General features: G+C 40.0%; 1 protein-coding gene across 1 annotated transcript in view; it reads left to right on the top strand.

Moving 5' to 3' along the window:
- LOC137277869 (neuronal acetylcholine receptor subunit alpha-6-like) overlaps positions 1–15,423 on the top strand; it is a 51,239-nt gene extending 35,816 nt beyond the window's left edge. Inside the window, exons 2-4 of the mRNA XM_067809842.1 lie at positions 11,090–11,315; positions 13,011–13,111; positions 13,279–15,423. Of these exons, the coding sequence (XP_067665943.1) occupies positions 11,090–11,315; positions 13,011–13,111; positions 13,279–13,723 (772 nt within the window). The 3' untranslated portion in view covers positions 13,724–15,423. The remainder of the gene's footprint in view (positions 1–11,089; positions 11,316–13,010; positions 13,112–13,278) is intronic.
- Positions 15,424–16,403: the final 980 nt, after the last annotated feature.

Below are 16,403 nucleotides of genomic sequence, written 5' to 3'. Positions count from 1 at the left end.
TTATCTCCAAAGCCGAGAGGGTGTAAATGGGTATCCTAGAGGAGAGCTGAGTTAAGATATTTGCTGAAGTTAGTGTAATCTCCCTAAAGTTTAAGACCTTTTCCTCGTGGTGTAGTTCTCTGGTGCCACAATCGCTTAATCGTTTGATCCACCTTCGTGTAATCTGTTAAACATACCCTTAGTCAGCTACGTTACAAAGAGCTTGATCCTGTAATCTAACAAACATATTACTGATAGACCAGGTCGTGTTAAGATAATATTTATGTAAAACCTAACTTTTTTACTGTCATTATACAAGATGATGGGTAAATGAGAAATCACACAAGTTTGTGGATAACAACCTTTGGTGTTTTGCATGTAGTGACGTTTCGATGTAGATTCATACATTCGTTAATAACAGCGTACGAACTAACATGAAGCTGGGATTCAGGGTGCCAGAATCAACAGAAATGCCGTCCATATACATATGGTAGAATTGCCAGGCATCCTAACTGTGTTTGTCAGAGGGTGATGTTTTATCATCTTGATTCGAATTTGAGTGAATGAGGTTTGTTTTTCGCCGCTCTTGGCAATATTTCAGCAATATGACGGCGTAGGACATCAGAAATGGGCTTCACACAGTGTACCCATGTGGGAATCAAAGTCGGATCTCAAAGATTCTCGGGTTGGAAAATGTTTCCATAGGCTTTGTAAATCTTTCAGGGACTTTACTGCAAAGAAAACACTAATTGGTGGAACATGAATTTCACAAACACAGCCCCAATGTAACAGCTTGCCCAGCATCTATGTAATGAAGTACATCAAACCCCACAGAGAATCGGAGCTGGAGGATGACTGTTTGTTGTACACTCTATTACATAAACCCTGTTTGTTATTTTGACAGCATTTAGTTCCACGTTCTGGCTGTCCGCACTTGCAGATATCCAAAGGTTAAGGTAGACAGGAAGTACACCATGGCAGATTAATTGAGTAATGGCCTGTACTTGTCAATGAACTAATACGAGAATCTCGTCAACAGCGTGATATCCGGTTATGATGGCAAAGTTGTATCTCAGTCTCGCGATATGTGTAACTCATACGCTTTATTCTATCACCGGGTATTTCAATCACGTAAATGTGAAACGCTGGTGTGGAATGCATTGTCGTATCCTGGTAGTGAATGTTCACATATTTCTGTTTTACAAATTACATACATAATCTTTGAAGTTCTCTTTCAACACGTTGGACGGGAATACTGTCTTTAAAGCCTATGATTTGACGGTGTATGCATCCATGACCAGTAGTTGTTTGGGATTGCATGTTGTCTTTTTCGTATTTTCTGCATTTAGACTGTATGGGTATAAATAGATCCCATGCACGCCGTTTCCACAACAAATAACACTAGAGTTTCGATGCTTGCGATGTTTTATGCGTGTTATTTCTGAATGCTGCTCTACCTCGTACACTGCTGCACTCATGAGACAAATTTACCGACATCGGCGCCCTTTAAAAGTAGAAGCCCGTATCATCATCTCTGGAAAGTTCATTAATTCATGTCGGCCCAGACCTTCATGTGATGGGATAGAAGCATGTTTTACGTCCTCCACATTGATGTGCGTTTTTGACGCGCTATCTGGATTTTGGATGTGATATAGTGATGAAAGTTTTACACACTACCATTGCTAAATATAGGACAAATGCCGATGGATAGGAGTCAATGTGCAGATAACAGATGTACAGATAGAGCTACATTGTACCACACGCTTCCAGTCATCTGGAAAGGTAAACGCAAACACACGAACAAATATGCCCAGTGTATGTTTATATTAGTTATTGGGATATTTGGGTAACAATGTTTTCATAACTGACGAATGTCATTGGAAATGAAAATACTGACAGACATATGGATTTAAAGACAACAATAAATCGACAGATGGATGAACGTATAGCAGAACAACAGGTTGCAATGTATGATCTAAATTTAAGATTTTGATTTGAATATATATGTATAGTAACTTTGCAATGATATTGTTCATCTACCCTTTGAGAGGTATGGACCACTTATTCTCGCACAGCTGTTTAAATTTTACCCCTTAACAAATGAAGCTGTTAAATCGGTTGGGTTCCCATCCTTCCTTTTTTTGCCATGGATTTAAGACCGAAACTTTTAGCTGGTGCATATTTACAGTATCAAATGAACAAATGAAAGCTAGGTATTAGGAACTTAGTGCTTCTGGCGGTAGTCGACTTAGTGGAGCGAACAATGTAAGCCTGTCTTCAACCTTCTCACGAATTGAACAGACAGTTATACCCATATGGATCCATACGATAGACGAGAAAATGCTGGGAATACACATCCCAGCACGCCTGGTTGGACACTGGCTGGTGTTTACTTTCCAAGTAGTCACGTTGAGTTATAACAGTTGTTGCTACTGCGACTGTTTTCTAGCCAAACCTGTTAAACTAACAGAATTGAAGTTGTTCTTTGAAAAGCACAGTCTTCATGCGAACAAGGAAGTTTTCAAAGACAGCAATGTGCAGACAAGCATCTACTTAAATTAATTTCGGTAAGCCAAAACAGAAGCTATCATTAAGATATCATTTTTTTTAAATGATCAACGACCTAAAAAGCATTAACCAATGCCAAAACTGAAAAGCTTATTCCAGTTAACGTAAAAAACGTCGCTAAACATGCAATTGCAGTTAGCACTTTTAAACCTTTATCATAGCGGCCTGTAAATAAACCCAAGGCAAAGGAATTGTTGTACATGTGAAGATCCGGGTTAGAACTGGTCTTCAGCAACCTAAGCATGACGTAAGACCAAATAATGGGATCGAGGGTTCGGGATCGTTAATTTACTTGACACATACCATCGTATTCCAGTTGCGCGCAGCGATGCTCATGCTTTTGAACAGTGGATTGTCTGGTCCACACTCGAAGTCATATAGATGGAATATTGCTCAAACAAAAACTATAAACAAAAACATAACAAACCCCAGGTTGACAGCCCAGACAACTATCAATGACAGTCGGAACAGAATGACACACCATCAGCCGGTCGCACGTCAAGGCTTCCATTAATGGACTTTCACTACAAACAACGATAATATTGGCCTTTTTCCAACCACCTACTGTTATCTATATCAAACAGTTCAGTTGTGATTGATTACCTGCGGAGAAGGAAGGAACCAGTTACACATACCCTCCCGCTTAAAAGGGTAGTGGGTAATGCCTTCAGGCGTCAAGTCTATGGCTTGAGCTTGATTCCTCACATGGGTACAATCTGCGAGATAAGATTGCTCGAATATTGCTTAACAGTGGTATAGCATCACATCCGCTCGTCACTCTTAGAATCGACCAGACACTGACAGAACATCAAATGGGTTATTTATACATGGCAATTAGCAAGTATCTAAAATTATTTAGATGCGCGATACTAGTAACTCAAGAACAAATCGATCACTGGAGGATGTGAATGTCACAGACTATGTTGCACTTCGCAAGTTAGTCTCTAGCTGATAGACAAACTGCTGACGTTGCACATTCCGTGTATGTAAACACTCGTCTGTAAATGCTGATACATGACGAGAGTTATCAGGGATGATGTGAACTACTCCCGGGTCACGTCCTGAAACAAAATATCCCCATAACTGATAATTTGCAACCTTTGAGAGACACAAATACTTCATCTTCAGCTGTTTAGAGAAACCAAAATGCCAAAAACAAGTGCAAAGTATACCTAATTTTAAACTTTAAAACACATTATAAGTCATCAAATGCACTGTTTATCATTTACCCCGAAAATCTCCAAGATTACCTTTGAAGCGTTTATTTTGAACTCGTCTTGTTCTCAAGCATGCAATTGTCTGTAAGAAGTGGTAAGACGTTGTGTATCTAATTGGCCTGGGGGATGGAAGCTGTTTTGGAAGCTGCACGTGTTCCTTGTTTAGAAGCTACCAAAGACATGAGGATGATGGTAATATGTGGCATCTGCCTGATAATGTATCCATCAAACGCCTACTCAAGAGAACCGACATTTTGTCATGGGAATCTGAATGTTGTATGGACGTTCCTCTTATAAACCTGAGTTCAGATGGATAAGAGTCATTTATATGCTCATTACGCGCTATAAGACGACGTTACCATGAGTATTGTTACTTTTCTAATTGAAGAACGCCAACATATGACTAAGTACATGTGCACCACTTCACATGTCCCCTTAGAGTTATGTCCCCTTCTTATCCGACCTTGGCATTTATCACTGGAATGCTGACACTGTAATTCAGGAAAGAATGGTGATGAGAATTCTTTGCGTGCAAGACGTATTTGTATTTCAGCATGCTGTACCCGCTTCTCACGTGGAAATGCGCGTAAGGGGTAAATGTGTTCAGTATGAGGCTTGCATATCTGTGGCCATCATATGTGTCAAGGTGTACAGGTACATGGGACTTGTACGCACTTTCAAGGTGTATCATATCACGAGTCCATTAGGACATTTGCATTGGCTTTCAGCACCAGTTCTAGGCTTCCCGCCTCCAATCCAGTTCTATTAAGTTTTAGAATGTATACGATATGCCTATTACCAAGATACCGATCATGATGTGAGAAAAGTCGGGAACATTTACAGTTCAGTTGCTCAATACCGGAACTTTCATTTCTTTGCTGAATTTTCCTTGCATTTCTGGTTTGCTAGAGTCAAATAACACGCTTTGTAACGTATCACGAAACATCATGTGAGGCCTTTAAAACGCCAACAGCTGAATATTATGTTTTTAAATGACTTACACTTATGGGTATTTTTAAAACACTGGTTTGAACTCAACCTTTTAAACGAGATTTACAAATAAATTGTCCCCCCTAAAGCGAATGTGACGGAGGTTCCCGTTGGCTCGCGTCCCTCCCGGGGGCAGCTTGCCCTTTTGCTGACATGTGTGGTAATATACAGCCGACATATATGTACCACTTACTTGTTGTGGTGCTGCACGCCCAGCCTCGGAGACCATGTACATCAGCATAACACTTTGCCTGAACACAGCTCCTCCGTAGGCTCTGGTAGTGCTGTGAAAAGAGAGACCTAATACTGAAATTGGCACAAATTTGGGGGGCTAAATCTAAACATTCTTTGCTCAAGAATTACGGTTCATTCATGAACATTTCCTGGTTTATACTCAGAATTTGTTTTAAAGTAGACATTGAACGTGTTACACTGAAACATGATCCAGTTGCAATTTATTTATTTGAATCTTGGAATAACCAATACACCTCCCCTTGTTTGTATGACTGTGATGTACAAAACCGAATGTTGCAAAGGGTTTTAAGACTTGGAACATCTAGACTTAGAGAAACTCTTGTGTATACCATACCTAAGTCAACATAGCCTCAGTACTGTTCGTTACACTCCACTACTGAGTCCAACAAAACCTTATGGGAGGTCGCATCAGGTAACCTTTGAGATTGACCAATCAGAACACAGCTTACCAAATCGCGAAAGTGGACATTCGCACATACCTTTTGAACTTTTTATCTCGAAAAGGTTCGTTCCCCAAACGATTCCGAATGCTATTTAGCGTACGCTCGCGTCCAGGTGATGCACACTTCGCACGTTACAACCATGATAGCGGTGAATAAACAGTCGCTGAAAATAGTGTTTTGGACAATATTCAAGGATGTCACCTTGCAGAAATATTAGCTAATGGTAACCATGTCAACACAAAACCCAAAGCGTATATACTGCAGGTCAAATAACTGTGTAATATGCGAATTTTGCTTCTGGAGAGATCTGTGTCAGTGGCCTGAATATTTTGTAAGTCCCACCGATCCCTCAGTAGTAGTTGTTGTCTGATTGGTTAAATCTATTTGGACGGTCATAGGTCTTCCCAAAGGTTACCTGACGCGATCTTCTTCTATGGTTTGTTAGACTCAGTGGATAACACTGAGCCTGAGTTTACTTAGACTGTGTGTATACCATCATCATATTTGCAAAACAAAATATATCTTATTTTATGTTACCACCATTCTAATGAAAACACAAATGAACAAGAGGTCAATATTTCGGCTTCACTCATCAGGCGCGCTGTTTTCGTTAAGCACTAAATTATTACAGATGCGGATAACTGCAATGCACTGTCAAACGAGGAGTGGAAAGACCAATGGCCCAAATAATTACACTTTCAGACTTGGAAAGGAATCAAAGACACCATTAGCTACATAAATCTGACTTCATGAAATAATGAAATGCATTTATGTAGCATGTTTTGTGCTCATTACCAATCCCATGCATTGCCTGGAGTCATCGTCCTGCCAATAGTGTTGTCCATGCTTTTTTTTCACACGATACAGATCGGTGCTGAACCCATATGACCTGTCCAATTAACTACCTCTAACGAACAGTATTTGCATACCTAAGTGAAGTAGATCCCAAACCACGTGGTCCATTAGCCTCGGTATCGTTATTAATTGTGCTTCAATTACAGAACAAACTTAGTAGGGTACCAATGGAGCAGGTGCATGCAATTATCCCCACTTAATGCGTGTAGATCATAGGGTGTGCTCTGATCCGACTCACTTGCCATTTGAAGCAGAACGACCCGACTATGTAGCCATATACTCTGCATGATCATTTAAGGTCGTGTACTATTCTTTTGTATAATTGTCGTACGTTTCATGAGAGTAGGTTCATTATGAGTTTCTTGTCATGTTGACAACAGAACCGAAATGGTGATTAAGTCATTAACAACTATTATTGTCGTGCATGTCATAATTAATGTATGTCCCTTATTGTCGTTTTGTGTCACATACATTCTCAACGTTTGATGAATATACGTGTCTTAGTGTGTGAGTGAAAGTAGAACGGGATCTGATTCGAATACCTCAATCACATGACCCCACACATCCAGCATAAATCAATATCTGACAATGACACTAAAATATATTGTACAACATTGACAAACTTTATAGATGACAACTTGTATTAGTTCGTGAGTCCGACTTTTCGATACAGATTCTATATAGAAATGTTGCATTCACGAATATAAGAAGTTACTATCCAAAGACTTTTTCAATATTGTACTTCCCAACACCTAAAATGCTACACAAAGAAGAAATATATTGCCATTTGTTTAGAAAACAACAACTGCCGGGATTAAGAAACATGGTATTAAATGTTTCTTTTACCCTTACATGATAGTTGCAATGAGTGGTGCTCTTCTTGGCATCATCAAGACACCTCTTAGTCACTTTATGCGCACTTATATGACTTATATGACGATGTTAGTTAGCAGACTATACCAATTACACCAGTAGCCGATGTGAACTCGAGCTGACCTGCTGATCTGGTTACTGGTCGTCCATCAGTCTGACTGCAGATGGCGCTGGCATTATCGTTATTTATTTACGGACATAACCGAACGCGGGATTTCAGGCCTTGACGGATTCTGGTTGATCAGTTAGTTACGTACGGCCTAAAATAGATCGGAACATCGGTACTTAACACACTTTCCCTCGTGTACTTTTTATCACTTAAACAGTCAGCAGGGTACATTTCACAAAGTTTAATAAATGTGACAATTGACCTTCTTGAACGTTACGGAAATACATTTTGTTGGTTAATGTCAGAGGATAGCCCATATCGCCTATTTATTGAAAAAAGTGAAAAAGTGAAACTGGCTCGGGTTTCGCTCTATTCCTCAAACGCTCGACAGTTCATGGGTTATTCCTGAGATCTCCTGATTTGGTATTATGGAGATGGTGTTCGTACACTATGCAATCGGCTTTACCATGACATCGGTAGACGTGAACATATTATATGGTGCGAGACGAAGTTCTTGTGGCATATAAATGATTTAGGTCCTGTTTTGGTTGACGTGAAAGTGGTTTATTTGCAAAGCTGTACATAATATCGTATATGAAGTTTTAGGGTAATCGCACGCACTGTCTCCACTCTTTTCTAACATTTTAATGTTTGCACCAGTTCAGCTGGATGAAGATTCTGTTCATGTGGAATACCAGAAAATGGATCGTCAGATATGCCAGTCTAGAGATTTCCATTTGCAAATGTCTTCACCAACTATTTAATAACACCATCATGTTAACGGCTTGGAATATAGAACATAAATGGACCAAGCTAACAACAGGAAAAGATGTTTACAATGATATGAAAGGACACAGCAGTGTATGAGTGTAAACATTAAAGTTCAACACAACAGTGTGTGAGTATAAACATCAAGGTTTTATACAACAGTATGTGGGTGTAAACATCAAGGTTTGACTCAACAGTGTGTAAGTGTAAACATCAAAGTTCGACACAGCAGTGTGTGAGTGTAAACATTTAAGTTCGACGCAAGGTCGGGTGAGTGTAATCATCAAAGTTCGACACAACAATGTGAGAGTAATATATTTGGCCTCATATATCATGCGCATTAAATAGAAAGTTTACATATGACCATCGTTTGTTTACTTTCGACGCTGATATTTGTTTTTCTAGTTTAAGCTCGCATGTTGGCGGTGTTATTTTGAAACATACTTAAGATTGCAGAAAACTGCTGACAGTGCAGAGCTAGACTTGTGGTTCTATCATTAGATGTTATCAGATGTGTATCAGAATAGTCGTTGCTTGTATCAGTTTAACAGCAGTTTCTGTTTTTCAGTGAAATGACGACGTCTTGACTACTACTTGGTTCTATTTTAGTAAGGACGTTTACTCGTGTCATGTGGATTGTACATTACCGGTATTCTATGACCAAGTTAAACACTTTTATGAAAAAAAAATATTCTCGTTTCATACATTAGTGAAAGATAAGTTTATATTTATGACCATTCATGTACAATTTTAATAGTGTATTAGACGCAAGATCACTGGCTCAGCTCGTATGTAACTTTTTGCGACATTGTTCTAAATTTTAGATTTTGTTTGGTTTGTTTGCTGTTTAACGCTGTACAAAGCAATATTCCAGCTAATGGCGGCGATCTGTAAATAATCGTCCTAACTAGACCATCCAGTGATCAGCAGGATGAGTATCCATCAAAGCAATTAGGATACGATGACATGTGTCGTTAACCTAGTCAGCGACCCTGACCTCCCGAACCCATTGCTCCTGAAACAAGCATGGGTTGCTGAAATCCAGGTCTTACCCGGATCTTCAATATGTGTAAATGTTCGAGCACAAACGCAGAACATGTGAATAACTCCAATTAACACACTATTTAGCTCTATTTCTGTTGGATTACTATTATTATATTATAAGGAGAAAGCTATAGAACTATTAGTCTTTCTGATCTCATGTATAGACCCGTTAGTATGTCCAGTATTGACAGGAATCCGGATTAGTCAGATTCCGATTAACGCTACGGGTTAACGTTATATAAATAATCACATAGTGTCGAGGCTCACTGAAAATATGATATCTTTGATGTTTTCTGTCACTGCTTTGAAGCATGATGCCGCTCGTGTCACCTGGCTTCTTGTAATGCTCTCTGTGATATTACGAAAACAGAGAACCATACAGTGACAGATTTGCTCCACCCTCCTATTCTCACAAGCATGTAATGAGAGTACTGCCTAATGAGGTACTGTCCCACTGACAATTTCAAAATGTCTACCATTGCTCTTTTGGGAAGGGAAGATCCCTTTGCGTGTCCAATTACCCATTGAGAAGGATGAGGGTTTGTTTGTCGTGCTCAAACAGAACAGGGTTTTGTGTTCATCGTGAGAGGTTAGGTGGCCCATCACGGAATCCATCGGCCATAATAGACATATAAACCAATACAGGGCCCCATCTTCATGCATGTCGGACGTCGGGAACAAATATCGCCAATTATCTCAATCAATGATGCATTTAAACATCAGCAATGCTGAGTGGACTTGTGTATGTGTACAAGGCGAATGACGGACAGCGCACCTGCTGGATGGATATGTCTTACATACGGCTGGGTTAGATGATATACTTTGCCCTGACATTACTCGTTAAGGTCTTCTGTTCCTGCTCTTTACAGGGCCGATAAATGCACTACCCATATAATGTTTCTACCAGACGAGATAATAGTATACGAGTTCCAGTATACCTGATACTATAAAATGTATTTATATATACTGAACCAAAAATGTTACGCGCCATATGTATTTTAGGAGCTTTGGTGATAGTGAATAACTTAGAAGCTATTTTTTTAGATATATGAGGCATGCAAAACTACTGTGATTTTTAAAGTATTTTGTTCAGTTTTAAGCAGAATAGTTGGTGAAGACATTCATCGTTTGACCAGACTAGTCGGTGCATTCAGTGTTTGGTGTCTATATTTACCAAAGGTTGACATTCTCTAGCCATCAAATTATGCATATACATTTTTCAATTTGTCTACCACCATGCCACTTCAGTCTCCGTCATCACCCACTTAACAGTCATTTAAGCACTTGTAAGGTTGGATAACCCTAGACATTAACATGTACAGGGACTGACAGGCACATCTGTTTCTCCAACTCCAGACGTTCTTTGATTTATTAGTGTAGGTTCCTGAATCGTCATTTTTTAGAGTAATTGTTACGTACAAAACATATGCAAAAAATAACCCAATCCATAGACGTCCTTAAATATCATGCCTTCCATCTATAAACTGTAAAGCTAGACATTGACTCAGATTATCCCTGTCTAAGTAAAGTATTAGTGCTTAGTGCATCCTCATTAACAACTAGTGCACTAGTACAGGGAAAAATCTTCATCCGCTCCTCTAACACCCGGTGTCATTGAGTAAATGGTTTCTTCTATTTTACTCTGTTTACATCTATCACATGACCCCATGGACGTTTTTCATATGGAAGTAGAAGGAGTTGCGATAAGTTATTATACCTTTCTGTTGATAGTTTTCTTCTGACATATTCGTGAATTTACAAGGGTCTCGGCTTTTATCATACCTGTTTATTCGCTCTTATTTCACAAGACGCGAATGGAATAAAGCCTTGTGATGAGTCTCTGAACCTTGATCTAATGTGTATAAAGATTCGGGCGTGAATGGTTGGAATATTGCTGATTGTGGCATCAAACTCCATTCACTCATTCACATTTCGTGTGACCGCGGTATGAGCGATATCCCTAATCGTATTTGCTTTTGCTGCTTCAGTATCTACGGCACTGTGGCGCAGGAAAGAGACAAAAACGACCCCGATGCATTTCAAGAAGAGGCGGCCCAGATCTACTCTACCATCTTTCACAAGTACAATGAAAGAGTCCGCCCACCAGATAACTTCCCCAACCCTGTCCTGGTGACAGTCGAGGCCACGTTATACCACATACGGGATCTGGACCTCCAGAGGCGAGAGATGGAGTCACTGCTGGACTTGAAAATCGTAAGCCACTTCCTACGTGTTCAGGCGTAGATTGGTGCTCATTTCAGTCACTGTATTAACTAGTCCAAACGAACCGCCACCATATAGATGTAATATTGCTGGGTTCTGAGTTTAACAACAAACAAACGGAAAGGAGAGTGAGAATTTGATCAGATGACACCGGGTACTCCAGTTCAGTTAACGATTGACCAACTGCTTGTCACCCGTGTCATGTGTTCAGTCAATAAGTTCCATATTCAGGTAGGCACCGTTAGAAGAGCAGAATGAATGTATAAACGAATGACGTATTAAACAGATTTGCTTAAAAACATTGTAACAGAAGCTATTGTGGATTTTAACTTCTCCTTTATTGTATACCCAAAGTTTCTGGGTTTTTATTTGGTGAATGGTCAATGAAAAAGGTGACATTCAAACTAGTGTGTCTTCTACTTTATACAAACGTACATATGCATCTCAAGAATCTCCAAAAGCCCGTGTGAAGACGTCAACGTATGGACGATTAATCCATACTGAATCATACATGCAGGGGACAAAACGTTTGGAAAAAGAAACGTTGAAGAAAAGCATAAGGGTACACTCAGCCATGAATCCTTACTGTACATGTACCGCACGTACATCATGAAATAGTATGTCACCCTGAGCTTAAGCCTATGACTGTAGGCTTCAAAAAGACTTCATCAGTGGTGCTGTACGCCAGTATAGACGACAAGAGAATGAAAAGACTGACAGAAACGCATGGTACGACACAATGTCATCCGCCGTTTACAAAGATTGGCATCGCGGCATGAGGTAGCAAAGCACTTCAGTGTGTCAACACAGACCATTTCAAACCCATGGAGCCGATACAACAATATTGGCAGTGTTAATGACAGATTCGGGTCAGGTCAACCTAGAGTTACAGTCTCCACCCAGGATCGCTACATGCGGATAAGAGACATCATCATTCAAACCCCACGGCTACATCAACAATTCAAATTGCTGGACAGAGCCGAATCGCTGACCAGACAGTGCTATAGAAAACCAAACTTATTGCCAAAAGACCAGTTCAGCGTCATGTCGTTCCCTTCATCAACGTCAACGGTTGATCTTTGGATCATGACAATGCTTGACCTCACGTTGCACGAGTTTGACGGGACTTCCTGCAGCAACGTTCAGGTGTTCCCTTGGCCTTCTCGGTCACCCGGTTTGAGGCCCAGTCAACATCGATGGGATACTCTTGATATACGCTTGAGTCAGCGTGATCCGCCACCAAAGACACTACAAGAACTGCTCACAGCACTTCACCAAGAGTCAAATCAGCATTCGACATCTCCATTCTTCTACGGGTCATCGATGCCAAGCTGTTACCGATGCTCATGGTGATCACACCGGACCAAGATTACTCTGACCAAGTGGCTTTTACCAAACACATTCTGGATAATCATGTTTTGAAAATTTGTAAAGTGATGATTTTAACATTGTAATTGAGCAAAGCAACAATGTTTGATTCAGTTTTATGGGCTCAGTGAGTAAACCCCAAAATAACATGATGTAAAGTTTCTTTTTTAAAAAGATATTTGATATTTTTCAGGTGCAATACTTGTTTCACAATGTTTCCTCAATGGTTGCTGATTAACGTGATTATACTACTGCATCACCTCTCAAGTATAGTATTTGTTCTGTATTTGGGCTATAGCATCCTTTCTTTCTTATCAGATGTGGAAAGACAAGCGTTTAGCTTGGTACCCCTACCAGGTTCAGGAGATCACTGCCAATGTGAGTGCGGTATGGTCACCTGATATCGTCTACACGAATGGGTAAGACAAACTTCTGTACACTTCCTGCGTCTCTTTAATATTCTGGTAGCGTGTAACCCAATTTCTGCGTTTGACCGATCGCAAAACAGAAACGCCTATTCTTACCTAATTACCTACTGCGATGGAAACACGGTATTCTTGTAAACATCTTTAACTTGATCTTTCAGGGCTGTCCCCCCAAGAGCAATGTTCGCCCCCAAGGTATCCATCAAACACGACGGTGAGATGACGTGGAACAGAAGAGAAGCCGTCGTCACCATGTGCCGCACCCAGCCCGGAAATGTCAACCAAACATGTGAAATTAGCCTCGGCTTTGTTTCGGCCAGTGACACAGAAATGTTTGGAAATGATACAACAATTGACCTAACCGATGATTTTGAAAATCACATATGGGACATCAGCGGGCTTCTGCTTGATCGATACTCAAACACTGAAATTAGTTTTGTTCTTTATCTTTCTTCCAAATCCGCAAATAGTGGTTCAGTGGTGAATGGCAGCAACTGCAGTCATACTTTGAAATATAAAACAAGCGGCAGTTCCGTTGTAAATGCTTGGACCTCTTCAGTGCTTCTGATAGTTGCCACGGCCATGTCCATCAAGATGGGATTGTAATGAAAACCTGTGTTAGTCTTTGTTGTTGCACAAATGTGAGGGTAATGTACGTTTGTGGCTTAAAATAACACTGCTCGTATTACTAGAGTACAATCAAACTGTGCGCAGGTCATTAAAGACATATACAGACATGACAGTAAGTCGCATTGTCGACCAAGAAGACCTTGCGTTTAGTTATCATATTTACTAAAAGACCTAGGTTTACCGTTTGCCACTTTATTTGTTAATTAATTCATTTCTTGTTCTTCATTCTCCTTAATGATGTCACTTTTCATAAGTAGCATGGAGATGAGCATACCAAATAACGTCAACTTAAAATGACTGATTGGCCTTTGATGTTCTATGCAAACTACTTTAAGGGTTAGTCCATTATGCTAATGATCTGATCAGGACAATTATGTTAATTAGGGGTGTTTGACGTCCATTACAACATAATCCATGCATTTATCACTCATCTCCAATTAGTTTCGTAGACTTTGTAAAAAATGTAAATTTGCTTCATTCGTTTTGAGATCCGTTATGTCCATTCCAACTTTTGATAAACTGTTTTGTCGTTCTCCGTTTCTGTTTAGCGTCTTTCCTCTTGTCAGTGCTTTTTTCTTCAATTACGAGAGCATTAAAAGTGGAACCTGTGATTACCGAATCTAGGACAGTTCCTAAATTCTAGTGACATTAACAATACTTTACAAGTATTCAGGATTCCCTTTGTCTTCTATTTATATTCACACATATTTGGTTCTGTAAATTTCTACTTTTTTGTTTTGAATAGAGAAACTCGTTTTCCACGTATGGACTATCTCTTCCCTTGTTCCTTGTTCCTTGAACTCTGTGTATTAGTTAAGCCAAGTTCTCTTTTGCCTTATCCGGGGTTTATGAATTTTCTTTTTTGCAGACGCTAAACACCTCAGACCTGAACCAGCCGGTGTTTTTAGTTTATATGTTTTGCTAAATGTCACCGAATCGTTTCTCAATTTTAACTAATGGATGTGCCTTATATATAGACAATGTTGATGTCAGTTTTGTAACATATGGGTTTTTGTGCCTTTTAACTTCATACTTCATACATTATTGTGCCTTAACTTGCTGTTTGAAAAAGACAAACCTACCACACCTGGGATCTATTTATTTTGTAACGATACATTTTGTAACCGAGCGTACCTTACAAACATCAACACTAAATGTTGTTTCATGTTGACTGATGTATCATTGATTCACAAATTGTTAATCCATGAGCTGCTTTTTGATGAGGGCAGTTATATAAATTCCTACACTAACAACACAGATACCCTTAGTGTCGTCAAAGTAACGTCAACAGTGAAACGTTGTCATTACTTCTATATCTGTATGGGAATATACACACTCTGTACAGGTATTATTGCTCTCAAACAGGCTATTCAGTTGTCAATACGTCACGAGTGTGCAGTTTAGGAATGTAAGTAGAGCCATCCTAATATATTACCGAGTCTGCAATGCTTAACGGTATTATCACTGACGGATAATTATCACAGGGTTTTATACCGTGAATGTAAGTGTTTTTGCACTTGTATGTAGTGTGCATTACTGCTTCTTACTGTCCGCCCATCATGCGATGTACAATGCCAATGCAAGTTGAGGGTGGGCATGGCTAGCTAGCGTTAACTATCGACCTTGTAAATAGGGGTACCTCTAACGACAATAAAACGTTAATCCAAACTGTGCCACCTCTCTCTTTTATTTCGTTGACAGGTTTTATAATGTACATGTGGTCGTTTTCATTGTTGAATGTTTTCGTCACGATATGGCTTAAATATTGCCGATGTGACGTTAAATATTAACTCACTCACTCACTCTCTCTTTTATTAAGTGAGTTTAGTGTTATGCCAGGTTTGGCAATGGTTGCTGGGGACACCATGAATGGTGCCCATTGTGCCCATGTGTGGACTTGAACCTGTGTCTTCGGGGTGATGAGCGACCACTTATACCACTAGGCTACCTCATCGCCCTTTAATTAAATGAATTAGTGAGTTTAGTTTTACGCCGCAATATTCAAGCTATATGGCAGCCACACAACCCATTGATCAACAGCATGAGCGTCTGTGCATGTCTGCTGATATAGGTAACGGTTCGACTCTCAGCGTTGTCATTTGAGAATAGAACCTCAGTACGCCATTTGTGGATCGGGTGGTCAGATTTGGTGACTCGCTTGATCACCTACACCGACCAGTGTTAATTCAGTTCAGTTATATCACAACAACCTTCGTTAACTTTGGCCAGTATTTCAGTTACATCACAACAAACGTGGTAAACTTTGGCCAGTATTTTCTCGACGTGCCTACCTCATGATGTAATACCAGTTTGACAGTCGTGCGAAACCCATCGCCGGTATGACGTTAACGAGCCTGGACACATAATCAGGATCTCAGATTCAAGGTTTTTGACACTGCTAAGGTACGCAACGATGAACAGTTATTTGACAGTAGTGAGCGAGTGAGTTTAGTTACACCGCACACCGACAGTAAATGGCTACTGACAACTGATTACTTGCTGACCACCGCAAACACAGCTTGAGTATTGCTGAGTGCCGCGTTAAACAACAACCAAGACCAAACATCGTTCTGCATAAATGTTTGACGGTTGTCAGCCAAACAAACCAAACGAAACATCGTTCTGCATAAATGTTTGACGGTTGTCAGCCAACCAA

Source organism: Haliotis asinina, chromosome 3, assembly GCF_037392515.1.
Source record: "Haliotis asinina isolate JCU_RB_2024 chromosome 3, JCU_Hal_asi_v2, whole genome shotgun sequence".
Classification (NCBI taxonomy): Eukaryota; Metazoa; Mollusca; class Gastropoda; order Lepetellida; family Haliotidae; genus Haliotis; species Haliotis asinina.
The sequence above is the reverse complement of the archived record's forward strand: the minus strand, read 5'-3'. Positions and strand labels throughout refer to the sequence as shown.